General features: G+C 45.3%; 1 protein-coding gene across 4 annotated transcripts in view; it reads right to left on the minus strand.

Annotated features, from left to right (window-relative positions):
- Window positions 1-2,068: 2,068 nt before the first annotated feature.
- Window positions 2,069-17,769, minus strand: part of gckr (glucokinase (hexokinase 4) regulator) — a 22,853-nt gene continuing 7,152 nt past the window's right edge. For 2 of the 4 annotated variants that reach the window (XM_042330231.1, XM_042330234.1), the window contains 14 exons: window positions 16,232-16,298; window positions 16,042-16,095; window positions 15,842-15,936; window positions 15,243-15,345; window positions 12,748-12,866; window positions 12,161-12,259; window positions 11,972-12,069; window positions 11,400-11,476; window positions 9,149-9,245; window positions 7,479-7,576; window positions 7,277-7,345; window positions 6,568-6,711; window positions 6,300-6,434; window positions 2,069-2,493 (listed from right to left, as the gene is read on the minus strand). In XM_042330231.1, the coding sequence (XP_042186165.1) occupies window positions 2,329-2,493; window positions 6,300-6,434; window positions 6,568-6,711; window positions 7,277-7,345; window positions 7,479-7,576; window positions 9,149-9,245; window positions 11,400-11,476; window positions 11,972-12,069; window positions 12,161-12,259; window positions 12,748-12,866; window positions 15,243-15,345; window positions 15,842-15,936; window positions 16,042-16,095; window positions 16,232-16,298 (1,420 nt within the window). In that variant the 3' untranslated portion in view covers window positions 2,069-2,328. The remainder of the gene's footprint in view (window positions 2,494-6,299; window positions 6,435-6,567; window positions 6,712-7,276; window positions 7,346-7,478; window positions 7,577-9,148; window positions 9,246-11,399; window positions 11,477-11,971; window positions 12,070-12,160; window positions 12,260-12,747; window positions 12,867-15,242; window positions 15,346-15,841; window positions 15,937-16,041; window positions 16,096-16,231; window positions 16,299-17,769) is intronic. The other 2 variants (XM_042330233.1, XM_042330232.1) reach the window with 2 other exon arrangements.

A 17,769-nucleotide genomic window follows, 5' to 3' on the forward strand; every position in this document is an offset into this window, starting at 1 on the left:
CTGAAACTGATTTTTTTATAACTGGAAGTGAACCAATGAGACCTCAGGACTGTGTCAGATTGGCTTTGTTCACAGATAACTCCAAATAGCTAGAGGTGGATCACAGCTTTGACATGTTGGCGACCACTGATATTTGACATATTGGCTTATAGGTGCTGATATTCTAACCATGTGGCCCACAGGTTTCTGATCAAGATTGTCCAATAGCAATTGATGGAAATGTCTGAACATCACAGCTCATGAGTGGGTGAATGGAATGTTCAGAGGTAACAACGTGGCGTCCAGCTCCAACGTCTCTATACGGTCGAGTTCCTGCCCTACTACATTGCAGACGAATGCCAGATCTCACAACGCCTCAATAGGTGTTTAACATAGCAGCTAACCACATCATATGATATAACAATCTGCAATACAACACCAACGCATCTAACCCGGACAGGAACTCAACCTACGGCTTTGTTTCCAACTACAGTTGCAGTAGATTTTATAATGTTATGTCCTACTGCCCTCTGGTGCTGCCTTATTGTCATGGTTACAATCTGCTGTTCTACTGCCCTCTGGTGCTGCCTTATTGTCATGGTTACAGTCTGCTGTTCTACTGCCCTCTGGTGCTGCCTTGTTGTCATGGTTACAGTCTGCTGTTCTACTGCCCTCTGGTGCTACCTTGTTGTCATGGTTACAGTCTGCTGTTCTACTGCCCTCTGGTGCTACCTTGTTGTCATGGTTACAGTCTGTTCTACTGCCCTCTGGTGCTGCCTTGTTGTCATGGTTACAGTCTGTTCTACTGCCCTCTGGTGCTGCCTTGTTGTCATAGTTACAGTCTGCTGTTCTTACTGCCCTCTGGTGCTGCCTTGTTGTCATGGTTACAGTCTGCTGTTCTACTGCCCTCTGGTGCTGCCTTGTTGTCATGGTTACAGTCTGCTGTTCTACTGCCCTCTGGTGCTACCTTGTTGTCATGGTTACAGTGACATGGTTACAGTCTGCTGTATGTGTAAATTAAATTTACACATACATGTTATTCAAGCGAGCGTCTACGTAGCCAGACACTAAAATAGAACTCCTCATTGGTTTTTAAGAGCATATACCCACGTGGGTGATTGAAAGATGAACTGTTACAGCCTTATTCTAAAATGTATTAAATATTTTTTTCTCCTCATCAATTTAAACACAACATCACATAATGACAAAGCAAAACGTTTTTTTTTTAAATTGTTGCTAATTTATTACAAATAAAAAATGGAAATATCACATTTTACATAAATATACAGACTTTGTTGAAGCACCTTTGGCAGCGATTACAGACTCAAGTCCTAGGTATGATGCTACAAGCTTGGCACACCTGTATTTGGGGAGTTTCTCCCATTCTTCTCTGCAGGTCCTCTCAAGTGTTGTGAAGTTGGATGGGGAGCGTTGCTGCACAGCTATTTTCAGGTCTCTCCAGAGATGTTCGATCGGGTTCAAGTCCGGGCTCTGGCTGGGCAACTCAAGGATATTCAGAGACTTGTCCTGAAGCCAATACTGCTTTGTCTTAGCTGTGTGCTTAAGGTCGTTGTCCTGTTGGAAGGTGAACCTTCGCCCCAGTCTGAGGTCCTGAGCACTCTGGAGCAGGTTTTCTTGAAGGATCTCTCTGTACTTTTCTCTGTTCATCTATTCCTCGATCCTGACTAGTCTCCCAGTCCCTGCAGCTCAAAAACATTCCCACAGCATGATCCTGCCACCACCATGCTTCACCATCGGGATGGTGCCTGTCTCGGAGCTCTACGGACAATTCCTTCGACCTCATAGCTTGGTTTTTGCTCTGACATGCACTGTCAACTGTGGACCTTATATAGACAGGTGTGTGCCTTTTACAAATCAATTGAATTTACCACAGGTAGAAACATCTCAAGGATGATAAATGGAAACAGGATGCACCTGAGCTCAATTTCGATTCTCATATCAAAGGGTCTGAATACATATGTAAATAAGCTATTTCTGTTTGTTTTTAATATATTTGCAAACATTCTACAAACCTGTTTTCACTTTATAATTATGGGGTATTGTGTACAGATTGCAGATTTTGAAATTATTTTTAATCCATTTTAGAATAAGGCTGTAACGTAACAAAATGTGAAAAATGTCAATGGGTCTGATTACTTTCCGAATGTTATCATACTATGTAGTGTTTGTTATGTTAGTAAATGGAAGATAAATGATTAAGGTTACATCCACCACATTCCTTTAGAGGTTACGAACTGATCTTATCAAAACATATTATTAAAGTATAGTTAATCAAAGTATAGTATAATTATAATACTATAGTATCATAAAGTTTCCAACTGTAGGAAGTCAATGATTTGTGGAGTTCTGGTCTCCTGCTGATGATGTCAGATGTTGTGATGATGTCAGACAAGCCTCTACAGCATCACGCACCACTGGGTGGGACTCCAGACGAGACTCCGCCTCAGAGAGAGAGCAACCAATCAGCAGACAGACTAACGCCAGCGGGACCACCTATATATATATGAGAGAGAGAGAGAGAGAGAGAAGCAAGATTTGTGACCTGTTGCCACGAGAAAAGGGCAACCAGTGAAGAACACACACCATTGTAAATACAACCCATATTTATGCTTATTTATTTTATCTTGTGTCCTTTACCATTTTTACATTGTTAAAACACTGTATATATATAATATGACATTTGTAATGTCTTTATTGTTTTGAAACTTCTGTATGTGTAATGTTTACTGTTAATTTGTATTGTTTATTTCACTTTATATATTCACTGTATATATATTATCTACCTCACTTGCTTTGGCAATGTTAACACATGTTTCCCATGCCAATAAACCCCTTGAATTGAATTGAATTGAGAGAGACAGAGAGAACAACAGTTAGCAATTGACAGACAGATAGCGGTGTGTGTTTGTGTCACGGTTTGTGTCACTGTTTTAATGCCGTAATCAGTAACAATGTAGCACTAAAAATAACAAGGTAGAAGAAAAACACAGAAGATATAAAATAAGAAAGTAGAATACAAAGTAAGCAGGAGGCTGCTGATGACAGGACAGCTCATAATAAAGACTGGAATGGAGTAAGTGGAATGGCATCAAACACATGGTTTTCATTTGTATTCCATTCCATTCCCTCCATTCCAGCCTTTACTATGAGCCGTCTTCCCCTCAGCAGCCTCCAATGAAGCATACTATATACAGGGTCAGTTCCAGCACCATTATTTACAATGTGCAGGGATACTGACGTGATAGAGGTAGATATGTATAGGGGTCAGGTGACTAGGCATCAGGATATATGATAAACAGAGTAGCAGCAGCGTATATGATGATTGTATGTGAGTGCGTGTATGTGTGTAGAGTCAGTATAAATGTATGTGCATATTATAAATGATGGAATTTGTGTTTGACGAGAACGCCCTCATCCACACTGACGGGGCTGCAGTGGAGCGGGTCGAGGGCTTCAAGCTCTTTAGGAGTCTGTTGGTGCTGGAGTATCAGTGTGTGTCTGTGTGTGTGTATGTTGGAGTATCAGTGCGTGTAGTGTGTGTTGGTGTGTGTGTATGTTGGAGTATCAGTGCGTGTAGTCTGTAGGGCCCTGTGAGTGTGCAGTGCAAAAATAAGAATAATATACAAACGTCAACTCAGATTGATATTTAGTTCTCTATTTAGCAGTCTTATGGCATGGGGCTACTAGCTCTTTAGGAGTCTGTTGGTTTCAGACTTGATGCACGGTGTACCGCCTGCCATGCAGAGGCAGAGAGAACCGTCGATAGCTTGGATGGCTGGAGTCTTTAACAATTTTCCGGGTTTTCCTTTCACACCGCCTGATATAGAGGTCCTGGATGGCAGGGAGTTCGGCCCCAGTGATGTACTGGGATCGAGGGCAGTGCTATTGTCATAACAAGTAGTGATGCGGCCAGTGAAGATGCTCTCAATGGTACCGTTGTAGAACATTTTGAGGATTTAGGGCCCATGCCAAACCTTTCCACCTCCTGAGGGGGAAGAGGTGCTGTCGCGCCTTTTTCACAACTGTGTGCATGTGAACACTGAGGAACTTGAAGTCCTCGACCCGCTCCACTGCAGCCCCGTCGATGTGGATGAGGGCGTTCTCGTCCCCTCCGTTTCCTGTAGTCCACAAACAGCTCCTTGGTCTTACAGACTTTGAGTGAGAGGTTATTGTTCCGGCACCACACTACCAGGTCACTGACCTCCCTGTAGGCTGTCTAACTGTCGCCGGTGATAAGGCCTGCCAAGAAACGTCCTCTCACTGTCAACTGCTTTTTATTTTCAGCAAACTTAACATGTGTAAATATTTGTATGAACATAACAAGTTTCAACAACTGAGACATAAACTGAACAAGTTCCACAGACATGTGACTAACAGAAATTAAATAATGTGTCCCTGAACAAAGGGGGGTCAAAATCAAAAGTAACAGTCAGTATCTGGTGTGGCCACCAGCTGCATTAAGTACTGCAGTGTATCTCCTCCTCATGGACTGCACCAGATTTGCCAGTTCTTGCTGTGAGATGTTACCCCACTCTTCCACCATGGCACCTTCAAGTTCCCAGAAATTTCTGGGGGGAATGGCCCTAGCCCTCACCCTCCGATCCAACAAATCCCAGACGTGCTCAATGGGATTGCGATCCAGGCTCTTCGCTGGCCATGGCAGAACACTGACATTTCTGTCTTGCAGGAAATCACGCACAGAATAAGCAGTATGGCTGGTGGCATTGTCATGCTGGAGGGTCATGTCACGATGAGCCTGCAGGAAGGGTAACACATGAGGGAGGAGGATGTCTTCCCTGTAACGCACAGTGTTGAGATTGCCTGCAATGACAACAAGCTCAGTCCGATGATGCTGTGAAACACCGCCCCAGACCATGATGCCCCCTCCACCTCCCAATCGATCCCGCTCCAGAGTACAGGCCTCGGTATAACGCTCATTCCCTTGACGATAAACGCAAATCCGACCATCACCCCTGGTGAGCAAAACCACGTGTAACTCGGGTGGTTGTTTTTGCCGTGCTGTAACTGTCCCGCAGGTGTGATGTTCGGATGTACTGATCCTGTGCAGGTGTTGTTACACGTGGTCTGCCACTGTGAGGATGTACAGCTGTCCGTCCTGTCTCCCTGTAGCGCTGTCTTAGGCGCCTCACAGTACGGACATTGCAATTTATTGCCCTGGCCACATCTACAGTCCTCATGCCTCCTTGCAGCATGCCTAAGGCAGGTTCACACAAATGAGCAGGGACCCTGGGCATCTTTCTTTTGGTGTTTTTCAGAGTCAGTAGAAAGGCCTCTTTAGTGTCCTAAGTTTTCATAACTGTGACCTTAATTGCCTACCGTCTGTAAGTTGTTAGCGTCTTAATGACCGTTCCACAGGTGCATGTTCATTAATTGTTTATGGTTCATTGAACAAGCATGGGAAACAGTGTTTAAACCCTTTACAATGAAGATCTGTGAAGTTATTTACATTTTTTTACAAATTATCTTTGAAAGACAGAGTCCTGAAAAAGGGACTTTTCTTTTTTTTTGCTGGGCTGAGGTATTCCTCTTATCTAGGTGGGTGATGGCAGTGTGGAGTGCAACTTGAGATTGTGTCGTCTATGGATCTGTTGGGGCGGTATGCTAATTGGAATTGTTCTAGGGTGTCTGGGATGGTAGAGTTGATGTGTATCATAATGCCTCTCAAAGCACTTCCTGATTGCAGAAGTGAATGCTACAGGGTGGTAGTCATTGTGGCATGAAGCCTTAGAGTTCTTAGGAACAGAAATTGTTATTCTTATTGTGTTACTTTCTATGATTACTTTTTTATTTTAATTTACTTGGTAAATATTTTCTTCTTCTTGAACTGCACTGTTGTTTAACGGCTTGTAAAAGTAAAGCATTTCACGGTAAAGTCTACACTTGTTGTATTCGACTCGTGTGACTAATAAAGTTTGATTTGATTTGAATGATGGTGGTCATCTTAAAACACGTGGGGATTACAGACCGGGACGTGATCTGAGAACGCAAACCTGGAATAGCATTGGGCCCCGCAGCCTTGTGGGTACTGACCTGATTAAAGACTTTACTCATGTCGGGCCTCGGAGAACGAGATCACCCAATCTTCTGGGTCGGTGGCGGCCCTCTGACCCGGCACAATGTTATTATTTTGAAAGCATGCATAAAATGCAATGAGTTGATCTGGTAGAGAGGAATTGTTGGGCAGATCACGGCTGGGCCTTCCTTTGTAATCTGTAATGGACTCTTGCCCCTGTCACATGCTGCTGGTTTTGTGTGTGTGTGTGTGTGTGTTTGTTTACCCTGTTCCTGCGGCTGGCGGTGAGTGTGTGTGTGGTGACCCCAGCTGAGGTGATGTCCTCTGGAAGTTGCTCCACATGATAGATGGCCTTCAATAGAGCCTCCTCACACTGGGTCAGGGAGACACCTGACATCTTCTACACAGAGAGAGAGATGGTTATTGTGTGTGTGTGTGTGTGTGTGTGTGTGTGTGTGTGTGTGTGTGTGTGTGTGTGTGTGTGTGTGTGTGTGTGTGTGTGTGTGTGTGTGTGTGTGTGTGTGTGTGTGTACCTGCAGTATGTGTATAGCCCTGTGGTACAGTTTGCTGTTGGTGACCTGTAGGTCTACCATGTGGTTCCTGTAGATCTTTCCCTTTAAAACGTGACTTCCTGTACTTACAGCATTCAGCACCAACTTACTGGACAGCTCCCACTGCTGGGGAGGGAGAGAGGGGGAGAGATAGCAAGGGAGAGAGAGAGAGAGATGCAAGGGGAGAGAGAGAGAGGTGGGAGAGATAGCAAGGGGGAGAGAGAGAGGGGGAGAGATAGCAAGGGGGAGAGAGAGAGATAGAGGGGGAGAGATAGCAAGGGGGAGAGAGAGAGGGGGAGAGAGAGAGAGATAGAGATAACGAGGGGGAGAGAGAGAGAGAGAGAGAGAGAGAGAGAGGAGAGAGATAGGGGGAGAGAAGCGATAGCGAGGGGGGGAGAGAGAGAGAGAGTGAGAGGGGTTGGGGTGGAGAGAGAAATTATGGAGAGATGAGTTGAGAGGTTGAGAATGAGCAGAATAAAAGCAGATCTGTATTGAACTGACTGAAGTCATGTGATGTACCACTATAGATCTGTATTGAACTGACTGAAGTCATGTGATGTACCACTATAGATCTGTATTGAACTGACTGAAGTCATGTGATGTACCACTATAGATCTGTATTGAACTGACTGAAGTCATGTGATGTACCACTATAGATCTGTATTGAACTGACTGAAGTCATGTGATGTACCATGTGGACAGTAGAGGAGGAGGGCCAGGTTATGTTGAGGACAGATGAACACAGGAGACCAATGCTGTCCTGAAAACACACGGCACAGTTAACACACACACACACACACACACACGGCACACACACACACACACAGGCAATCACTCAGGAAAACAAACACGCATGTACTCCAATCAGTGTGCGTGTGTGTGTGTGCACGTACAACAGCGGTGTCTCCCTCTAGTCCGTGATAGAGAGAGTGTAGGTTGGAGGTCTTCTCTCTCACTCTGTGGACCATCTTCTCTACATCACCAACGTCATCTAAACAAAAACAGATGGCATTGTCTGGGACAGAGAGGCTGCAATTCAATCTGAGGAATTGCTGGAATATTGCCTTTAATGGGAAGACTGCAGAATTAGGTTGCTGTTAAACCTTCTGATTGGTTTCCTACTTCCAACTAAAAGTCCCAATATGACATATCACTTTACATTTGTGTTTTGAATAAAATTTATATTTTATCAGAATTTGACCGAAGTCATGTCGGAAAAGCGTTCTGACAAGATAAGTCAAGAGAAGAACAGGAGTGAACACACAACAGGAGTGAACACACAACAGGAGTGAACACACAACAGGAGTGAACACACAACAGGAGTGAACACACAAGGAGTGAACAGGGAGTGAACACACAACAGGAGTGAACACACAACAGGAGTAAACACACAACAGGAGTGAACACATAAAACAGTGGAGACCCACAACATACCGAGTCCTCACAGTTTTAGTAAAAATTATTTTTGATATTTGGCTGTTAGCATAGCCCCTTTAGGCTATTAGCACAACTCTGGTGTTGGCCGATGGTAGTTATAGCTAGCCACATGCTAACCTGAGTATTAACATTACTAATGCTACTAGCAGCAGTAACAGTAATATCAGGTATAATGGTAACCCGAGTGCTAACATTACTAAAGTTACTAGCAGCAGTAGCAACACATCCAGGTATAATGGCTAACACAAACATTGGCTACCATGATATACTGCAAGTAGGATGGAGCCTCCATCCTACTAAACTACACTGCAGCAGGTACAGTCTCCATCCTACTAAACTACACTGCAGCAGGTACAGCCTCCATCCTACTAAACTACACTGCATCAGGTACAGATCCATACAGCCTCCATCCTACTAAACTACACTGCAGCAGATACAGTCTCCATCCTACTAAACTACACTGCAGCAGGTACAGATCCATACAGCTTCCTGTAGGAGCACTCAAAACCGTGCTTCTAGACCGGGACCCTGGCCAGTAGATGGGCCCCTTAGATTGGCCCCGTAGATTGGCGCCGTAGATTGGCCCTGTAGATTTGCCCTTTAGATTGGCCCTGTAGATTGGCCCCTTAGATTGGCCCCTTAGATTGGCCCTTAGATTGGCCCCTTAGATTGGCCCTTAGATTGGCCCCTTAGATTGGCCCTTAGATTGGCCCTTTAGATTGGCCCTTTAGATTGGCCCCTTAGATTGGCCCCTTAGATTGGCCCCTTAGATTGGCCCTTAGATTGGCCCCTTAGATTGGCCCTTTAGATTGGCCCTTTAGATTGGCCTCCACCACCGAAGCCACCAGCAGGCTGTCCCTTTCTTGATGTCAAAGCCAAATAGTTGGTATATTAATTTTTTGATAAATATAATTCAAATTGTGAAATTCTAAACTTTTGACTGTTTTAGATTGATTATATATTCTATCTACGTTAGATTTGTGGAATATATATTGTGCAAACTTTCCTTTTAAAAGCGATCGTATTGAATCCGGCCTAACACTGTTTATGCTCAACAATTGTTAGTAACCTTGTCTGAGACCCAAGGACATGTGTTAGTGCCAGGGCTTTAGCTCAGTGGGCTCACCATGACATGTGTACAGCAGTAGGACGGTGTCTCTGTCACTCAAAGTAGGCAGAACCAGACTCACAAAGTCCTCATGGGCTATACAGAACTGGGATCCCTGGAAACACACACACACACACACATACACACACACACACAAACACACTGTTAGAAAATATGGTAATAAAATAAGCGTGTCAGCTCTCTCTCTCTCTGTGTAAAATATATTGCCCATGACTCATGGTCTCCCTTCAGCTGACATTTGGCTTGGCAGTCATTTCTGCCTGATGATAAACGGTACTATTTATTCTGTAAACTGGAAAGGGCATCAGGCCAGATCATCAACAGTAGTACTGTACCAGTGATGTCACCAACAGTAGCTCTGTTCCAGTGATGTCACAACAGTAGTTCTGTACCAGTGATGTCACCAACAGTAATACTGTACCAGTGATGTCACCAACAGTAGCTCTGTACCAGTGATGTCATCAACAGTAGTTCTGTACCAGTGATGTCACCAACAGTAATACTGTACCAGTGATGTCACCAACAGTAGCTCTGTACCAGTGATGTCATCAACAGTAGTACTGTACCAGTGATGTCACCAACAGTAGTTCTGTACCAGTGATGTCACCAACAGTAGTTCTGTACCAGTGATATCACCAACAGTGGTACTGTACCAGTGACGTCACCAACAGTAGTTCTGTACCAGTGATGTCACCAACAGTAATACTGTACCAGTGATGTCACCAACAGTAGCTCTGTACCAGTGATGTCACCAACAGTAGCTCTGTACCAGTGATGTCACCAACAGTAGTTCTGTACCAGTGATGTCACCAACAGTAGCTCTGTACCAGTGATGTCACCAACAGTAGCTCTGTACCAGTGATGTCACCAACAGTAGTTCTGTACCAGTGATGTCAACAACAGTAATACTGTACCAGTGATGTCACCAACAGTAGTTCTGTACCAGTGATGTCACCAACAGTAATACTGTACCAGTGATGTCACCAACAATAATACTGTACCAGTGATGTCACCAACAGTAGTTCTGTACCAGTGATGTCACCAACAGTAGTACTGTACAAGTGATGTCATAAATAGTATTTCTGCACCAGTGATGTCACCAACAGTAATAATGTACCAGTGATGTCAAAAATAGTAGTTCTGTACCAGTGATGTCACCAACAGTAGTTCTGTACCAGTGATGTCACCAACAGTAGTTCTGTACCAGTGATGTCACCAACAGTAGTTCTGTACCAGTGATGTCACCAACAGTAGTTCTGTACCAGTGATGTCACCAACAGTAGTTCTGTACCAGTGATGTCACCAACAGTAGCTCTGTACCAGTGATGTCACCAACAGTAGTTCTGTACCAGTGATGTCACCAACAGTAGCTCTGTTCCAGTGATGTCACCAACAGTAGTACTGTACCAGTGATGTCACCAACAGTAGTACTGTACCAGTGATGTCATAAATAGTAGTTCTGCACCAGTGATGTCACCAACAGTAATACTGTACCAGTGATGTCACCAACAGTAATACTGTACCAGTGATGTCACCAACAGTAGTACTGTACCAGTGATGTCATAAATAGTAGTTCTGTACCAGTGATGTCACCAACAGTAGTACTGTACCAGTGATGTCAACAACAGTAGTTCTGTACCAGTGATGTCACCAACAGTAGCTCTGTTCCAGTGATGTCACCAACAGTAGTACTGTACCAGTGATGTCACCAACAGTAGTACTGTACCAGTGATGTCACCAACAGTAGTACTGTACCGGTGATGTCATAAATAGTAGTTCTGCACCAGTGATGTCACCAACAGTAATACTGTACCAGTGATGTCACCAACAGTAATACTGTACCAGTGATGTCACCAACAGTAGTACTGTACCAGTGATGTCATAAATAGTAGTTCTGTACCAGTGATGTCACCAACAGTAGTTCTGTACCAGTGATGTCATAAATAGTAGTTCTGTACCAGTGATGTCACCAACAGTAGCTCTGTACCAGTGATGTCACCAACAGTAGTTCTGTACCAGTGATGTCACCAACAGTAGTTCTGTACCAGTGATGTCACCAACAGTAGTTCTGTACCAGTGATGTCACCAACAGTAGTTCTGTACCAGTGATGTCACCAACAGTAGTTCTCTACCAGTGATGTCACCAACAGCAGCTCTGTACCAGTGATGTCACCACCAGTAGTTCTGTACCAGTGATGTCACCAACAGTAGTTCTGTACCAGTGATGTCACCAACAGTAGTTCTGTACCAGTGATGTGAGGTCTCCCTCTATGTTGTCCATGTCCTGGTATCCTCCACTGATGAAGCCTCGGATGTCCTCATAGTCTGACACAGACACACACACACACACACAGACACACACACACACACACACACACACACACACACACACACACACACACACACACACACACACACACACACACACACACACACACACACACACACACACACACATAGTCTTACACAGACACACACACACACACGTAATTGGGTATTTACTTCACAATCACTAACACACATCCAATGTAGTGTCTATGGTTTGGTCTGTATCGTGTCCCTGTGTTAGTCCACTATCTCATCTCCCTGTCCTCAAACACACTCACCTGCTCCGAATGTCAGGATACCCTGTCCTCAAACACACTCACCTGCTCCGAATGTCAGGATACCCTGTCCTCAAACACACTCACCTGCTCAAACACACTGTCAGGATACCCTGTCCTCAAACACACTCACCTGCTCCGAATGTCAGGATACCCTGTCCTCAAACACACTCACCTGATCCGAATGTCAGGATACCCTGTCCTCAAACACACTCACCTGCTCCGAATGTCGGGATACACTCGCTGGCATCGATGAGTCCCACTAAACCTAGAGACCCCCAGGACAGGTAACACACACGTCCACCACACTGCAAGCTGAAACACACACACACACACACACACACACAAACATCTTGGTGGTTTTAACCACAGTTTTTGGTCTGATGTTTGTCTGAAGTTGTCGTACCTGAGTCCTGCGGTCTGTAGCAGTGTTGCTATCTGGTCACTGTGACTGTAGGTGACACTATAGACTCTCTCATATCCTCTCATCATGTCCAGGAGAACTCTGTAGAACACAAACACACAGTACACACAGAAACACAGATACAAACACACAGATACACACAAACATACACAACCACACAGATACACAGACAAACACACACAGATACACACTCAGATACACACAGATACACACACAGATATACACATATACAAACACAGATACAAAGACAGACAAACACACACAGACAAACACACACAGATACACACACAGATATACACATATACAAACACAGATACAAAGACAGACAAACACACGCAGACAAACACACACAGATACACACAGAAACACACACATAGAGTATACACAGATAGAAACACACACACACACACACACACACACACACACAAACATACACAACCAGACAGACAAACACACACAGAAACACACATGGCTGAAACACAGTTTATGGATGTATTTCTGTGTTTTCAATATACTTAACGTGCACGTTTGTGTGTTTGCAGGTGTGTGTGTGTGTGTGTGACTAAAACCTGCGTGTGACGTGTGTGTTGGTAAAGGCAGCTGTGTGTGCGGCTGCCAGGATAGTCTCCAGTAGGATCTTGGTGGCACTGCCCCCCTTCATTCTGGAGGAACCACTGATGGCCTCTGGCTACAACACACAGAGGTTAGGGGTTAAGAGGTCAAGTCCGTTGTCTTTCGTCAGAAAGCAGGATGGTCGTCTGCACTGATCTGTCTGATGACTCGTAAACATTCATGGGATTCAAGTAGTCTGGCTACAAATGGTGTCACATAACTAATGTTCTGCAGGAAAAAACACCCCTGAAACCATTTAAATCTCCTCCCTTCCTGTTAATCAAGCAATTACTACTCTTCTCCTCGCCAATCAATGGCTGTAAATACACTGTATACTCACACTATGCAGTTCCTGTTATCTCCTCCCTCCACCACCCCTGTCTCCTCCCTCCACCACCCCTGTCTCCTCCCTCCACCACCCCTCCCTCCTCCCTCCACCACACCTGTCTCCTCCCTCCACCACACCCGTCTCCTCCCTCCACCACCCCTGTCTCCTCCCTCCACCACCCCTGTCTCCTCCCTCCACCACCCCTGTCTCCTCCCTCCACCACACCTGTCTCCTCCCTCCACCACACCCGTCTCCTCCCTCCACCACACCTGTCTCCTCCCTCCACCACCCCTGTCTCCTCCCTCCACCACCCCTGTCTCCTCCCTCCCTCCTCCCTCCACCACACCTGTCTCCTCCCTCCCTCCTCCCTCCACCACCCCTGTCTCCTCCCTCCACCACCCCTGTCTCCTCCCTCCACCACACCTGTCTCCTCCCTCCACCACACCTGTCTCCTCCCTCCCTCCACCACACCTGTCTCCTCCCTCCACCACCCCTGTCTCCTCCCTCCACCACACCTCCCTCCTCCCTCCACCACACCTGTCTCCTCCCTCCACCACACCTGTCTCCTCCCTCCACCACCCCTGTCTCCTGCCTCCACCACCCCTGTTTCCTCCCTCCACCACACCTGTCTCCTCCCTCCACCACACCTGTCTCCTGCCTCCACCACCCCTGTCTCCTCCCTCCACCACACCTGTCTCCTCCCTCCACCACACCTGTCTCCTGCCTCCACCACCCCTGTCCCCTGCCTCCACCACCCCTGTTTCCTCCCTCCACCACACCTGTCTCCTCCCTCCACCACACCTGTCTCCTGCCTCCACCACCCCTGTCTCCTCCCTCCACCACACCTGTCTCCTCCCTCCACCACACCTGTCTCCTCCCTCTACCACCCCTGTCCCCTGCCTCCACCACCCCTGTTTCCTCCTTCCACAACCCGTCTCTTCCTTCCACCACCCTTGTCTCCTCCCTCCACCACCCCTGTCTCCTCCCTTCTCATCTGCCCTTCTCCCTGTTTTTCAAGGGTCCTTAAGGGGGATTAACTCTGTTCCAAGAAGCAGATACCACCAGGACTCCCACTCCAATACTCAGAATCTTCATGTCCCCCCTCCGATCTGCAATGAGCAAGCAACCTTCCTCCGGAACCATCAAGATCCTTCAACCATCCGGAACCATCAAGATCCTTCAACCATCCGGAACCATCAAGATCCTTCAACCATCCAGAACCATCAAGATCCTTCAACCATCCGGAACCAACAAGATCCTTCAACCATCAAGATCCTTCAACCATCCCGGAACCATCAAGATCCTTCAACCATCCGGAACCATCAAGATCCTTCAACCATCCCGGAACCATCAAGATCCTTCAACCATCCGGAACCATCAAGATCCTTCAACCATCAAGATCCTTCAACCATCCGGAACCATCAAGATCCTTCAACCATCCGGAACCATCAAGATCCTTCAACCATCTGGAACCACAAGATCCTTCAACCATCTGGAACCATCAAGATCCTTCAACCATCTGGAACCATCAAGATCCTTCAACCATCTGGAACCATCAAGATCCTTCAACCATCAAGATCCTTCAACCATCCGGAACTATCAAGATCCTTCAACCACCCGGAACTATCAAGATCCTTCAACCATCCGGAACTATCAAGATCCTTCAGTCGTCCAGAGTCTTCCTCTCAATCCTGCGACATCATCTCTGACAAAGCCTACCAAGCTGCTCTCATTCTACAACCACCTAACAATCATCAAACTTCATTCCAAGCTTGAGCTCATGTCTGCATTATGTTTTTTCTGCATTCATACCTTGTAACCTTTTCCTGCATGAAACCATCTCAAAAGTATATATGTTGAATATGTGGTCGGTACCGAGTGAGTATGCTGTCATCTCATTGGAGAATTTGACCAACAACTATACATCTGTAGCTAATATTGACGTTTCAGTCCCGAGGAAGTCTTAAATGAACTATGTAATCCAACGTCTAGCTAAGGAGTTTTGTAGTTGTAGGATCAGTATCTAGCTGTCTACGACGTTCTCCCGTAGGCCAAATGTTACAAAGTAGCGAGCCACAGTGCCAACTGTCAAAGTCAGCTACTGGTCCTGGCAACACGTGTTACCCCAACTGCTGGGTTGATGATGAATGCCCTTTGACCTCTCTGCTCCTCCATCCTCTGGACCACTTCCCTGAAAGTCAGACTGTAGCCTGGCATGGTCTCCTCCCTACACACACACACACGCACACACACACACACACACACACACACACACACACACACGCACACACACACACACACAACACACACACACACACACACACACACACACACACACACACACACACACACACACACACACACACACACACACACACACACACACACACACACACATACATACACGCACACACACACACAGACATGCACACACACACACAGACACACACACACACACACACACACACACACACACACACACACACACACACACACACACACACACACAGACATAGACACACACACACACGCACACACACACACACACACACACATGCACACACACACACACACACACACACGCACACACACACACACACACACACACTCACATAGACACACAAATGGATAAAATCAGAGTATAAAATCAGTATTGACACATATGCTCCTCCCTTCTCAAACACACATACATGTATGGGCACACAAAGCAAAGATGCCCTGACCTCGCCTGTGTGACGGGGTTGAATCCCACCAGTACAGGAGTGTAGATGTCAGGGTGTTTCAGACAAAAGTCCAGCTGTCCTGCTACAAATGGAGCCTAGAGGGCACACTCAACACACACAAGAGTGACACAATGAAGCAGTTGATTGGACAACCGTTGGTGACTGGATCTTTTGATTGGACAGTTGGCAGAGTAACTTACAGACAGGCCACAGGAAATGCCGATGAACAGGACACGCCTCTTTCCTTCACATAGCTGAGCCGGAGCAGAGAGAGAGAGATGGGGGTGGGGGGGGGGTGAGAAACCTAGATATGAAATTCATTTTATTCACGTGAATTTAAACATTATCCCCATTTTAGACCACACCCCTCCGCCATCCCTGACCCCTGACCTTCTCCAGTGTGAGCATGCCTAGTTTGGGGTCATCCTCTGATGCCTCCTGGGATGTGAGCAGGGCTCTACAGAAACACAGAGAGAACAAACACGACATTAAACACAGAACATTAAACACAACATTAAATACAACATTAAATATAACATTAAACGCAATACATTAAATATAACATTAAACACAACATTAAACACAGAACATTAAACACAACATTAAACACAACATTAAACACAACATTAAATATAACATTAAACACAACATTAAACACTCAACATTAAACACAACATTAAATACAACAATAAACACAACATTAAATACACAACATTAAACATTAAACACAACATTAAACACTCAACATTAAACACAACATTAAACACGACATTAAACACACAACATTAAACACAACATTAAACATTAAACACAACATTAAACACTCAACATTAAACACACAACATTAAACACAACATTAAACACTAAACATTAAACACAACATTAAACACGACATTAAATACAACAATAAACACAACATTAAACACTCAACATTAAACACAACATTAAACACGACATTAAATACAACAATAAACACAACATTAAACACTCAACATTAAACACAACATTAAATACAACAATAAACACAACATTAAACACTCAACATTAAACACAACATTAAACACGACATTAAATACAACATTAAACACAACATTAAACACGCAACATTAAACACAACATTAAACACGACATTAAACACACAACATTAAACACAACATTAAACATTAAACACAACATTAAACACTCAACATTAAACACACAACATTAAACACAACATTAAACACAACATTAAACATTAAACACAACATTAAACATTAAACACAACATTAAACATTAAAGAGCAGGAGCAGGTTGAGAGCTTCAAGTTCTTTGGTGTCCACATCACCAACAAACTAACATGGTCCAAACACACCAAGACAGTCGTGAAGAGGGCACGACAAAACCTATTCCCCCTCAGGAGACTGAAAAGATTTGGCATGGGTCCTCAGATCCTCAAAAGGTTCTACAGCTGCACCATCGAGAGCATCCTGACTGGTTGCATCACTGCCTGGTAGTACGGCAACTGCTCAGCCTCCGACCACAAGGCACTACAGAGGGTAGTGCGAACGGCCCAGTACATCACTGGGGCTCAGCTTCCTGCCATCCAGGACCTTTATACCAGGCGATGTCAGAGCAAGGCCCTAAAAATTGTCAAAGACTCCAGCCACCCTAGTCATAGACTGTTCTCTCTGATACCGCACGGCAAGCGGTACCGGAGCACCAAGTCTAGGACCAAGAGGCTTCTAAACAGCTTCTACCCCCAAGCCATAAGACCCCTGAACATCTGGTCAAATGGCTACCCAGACTATTTGCATCCCCCCCCCCTGTTACTCTCTGTTGTTATCATCTATGCATAGTCACTTTAATAACTCTACCTACATGTACACACTACCTCAACTAACCGGTGCCCCCGCACACTGACTCTGTACCTGTTTATAGTCTCACTATTG

The sequence above is a fragment of the Oncorhynchus tshawytscha genome, linkage group LG11, assembly GCF_018296145.1.
Source record: "Oncorhynchus tshawytscha isolate Ot180627B linkage group LG11, Otsh_v2.0, whole genome shotgun sequence".
Taxonomy (NCBI): domain Eukaryota; kingdom Metazoa; phylum Chordata; class Actinopteri; order Salmoniformes; family Salmonidae; genus Oncorhynchus; species Oncorhynchus tshawytscha.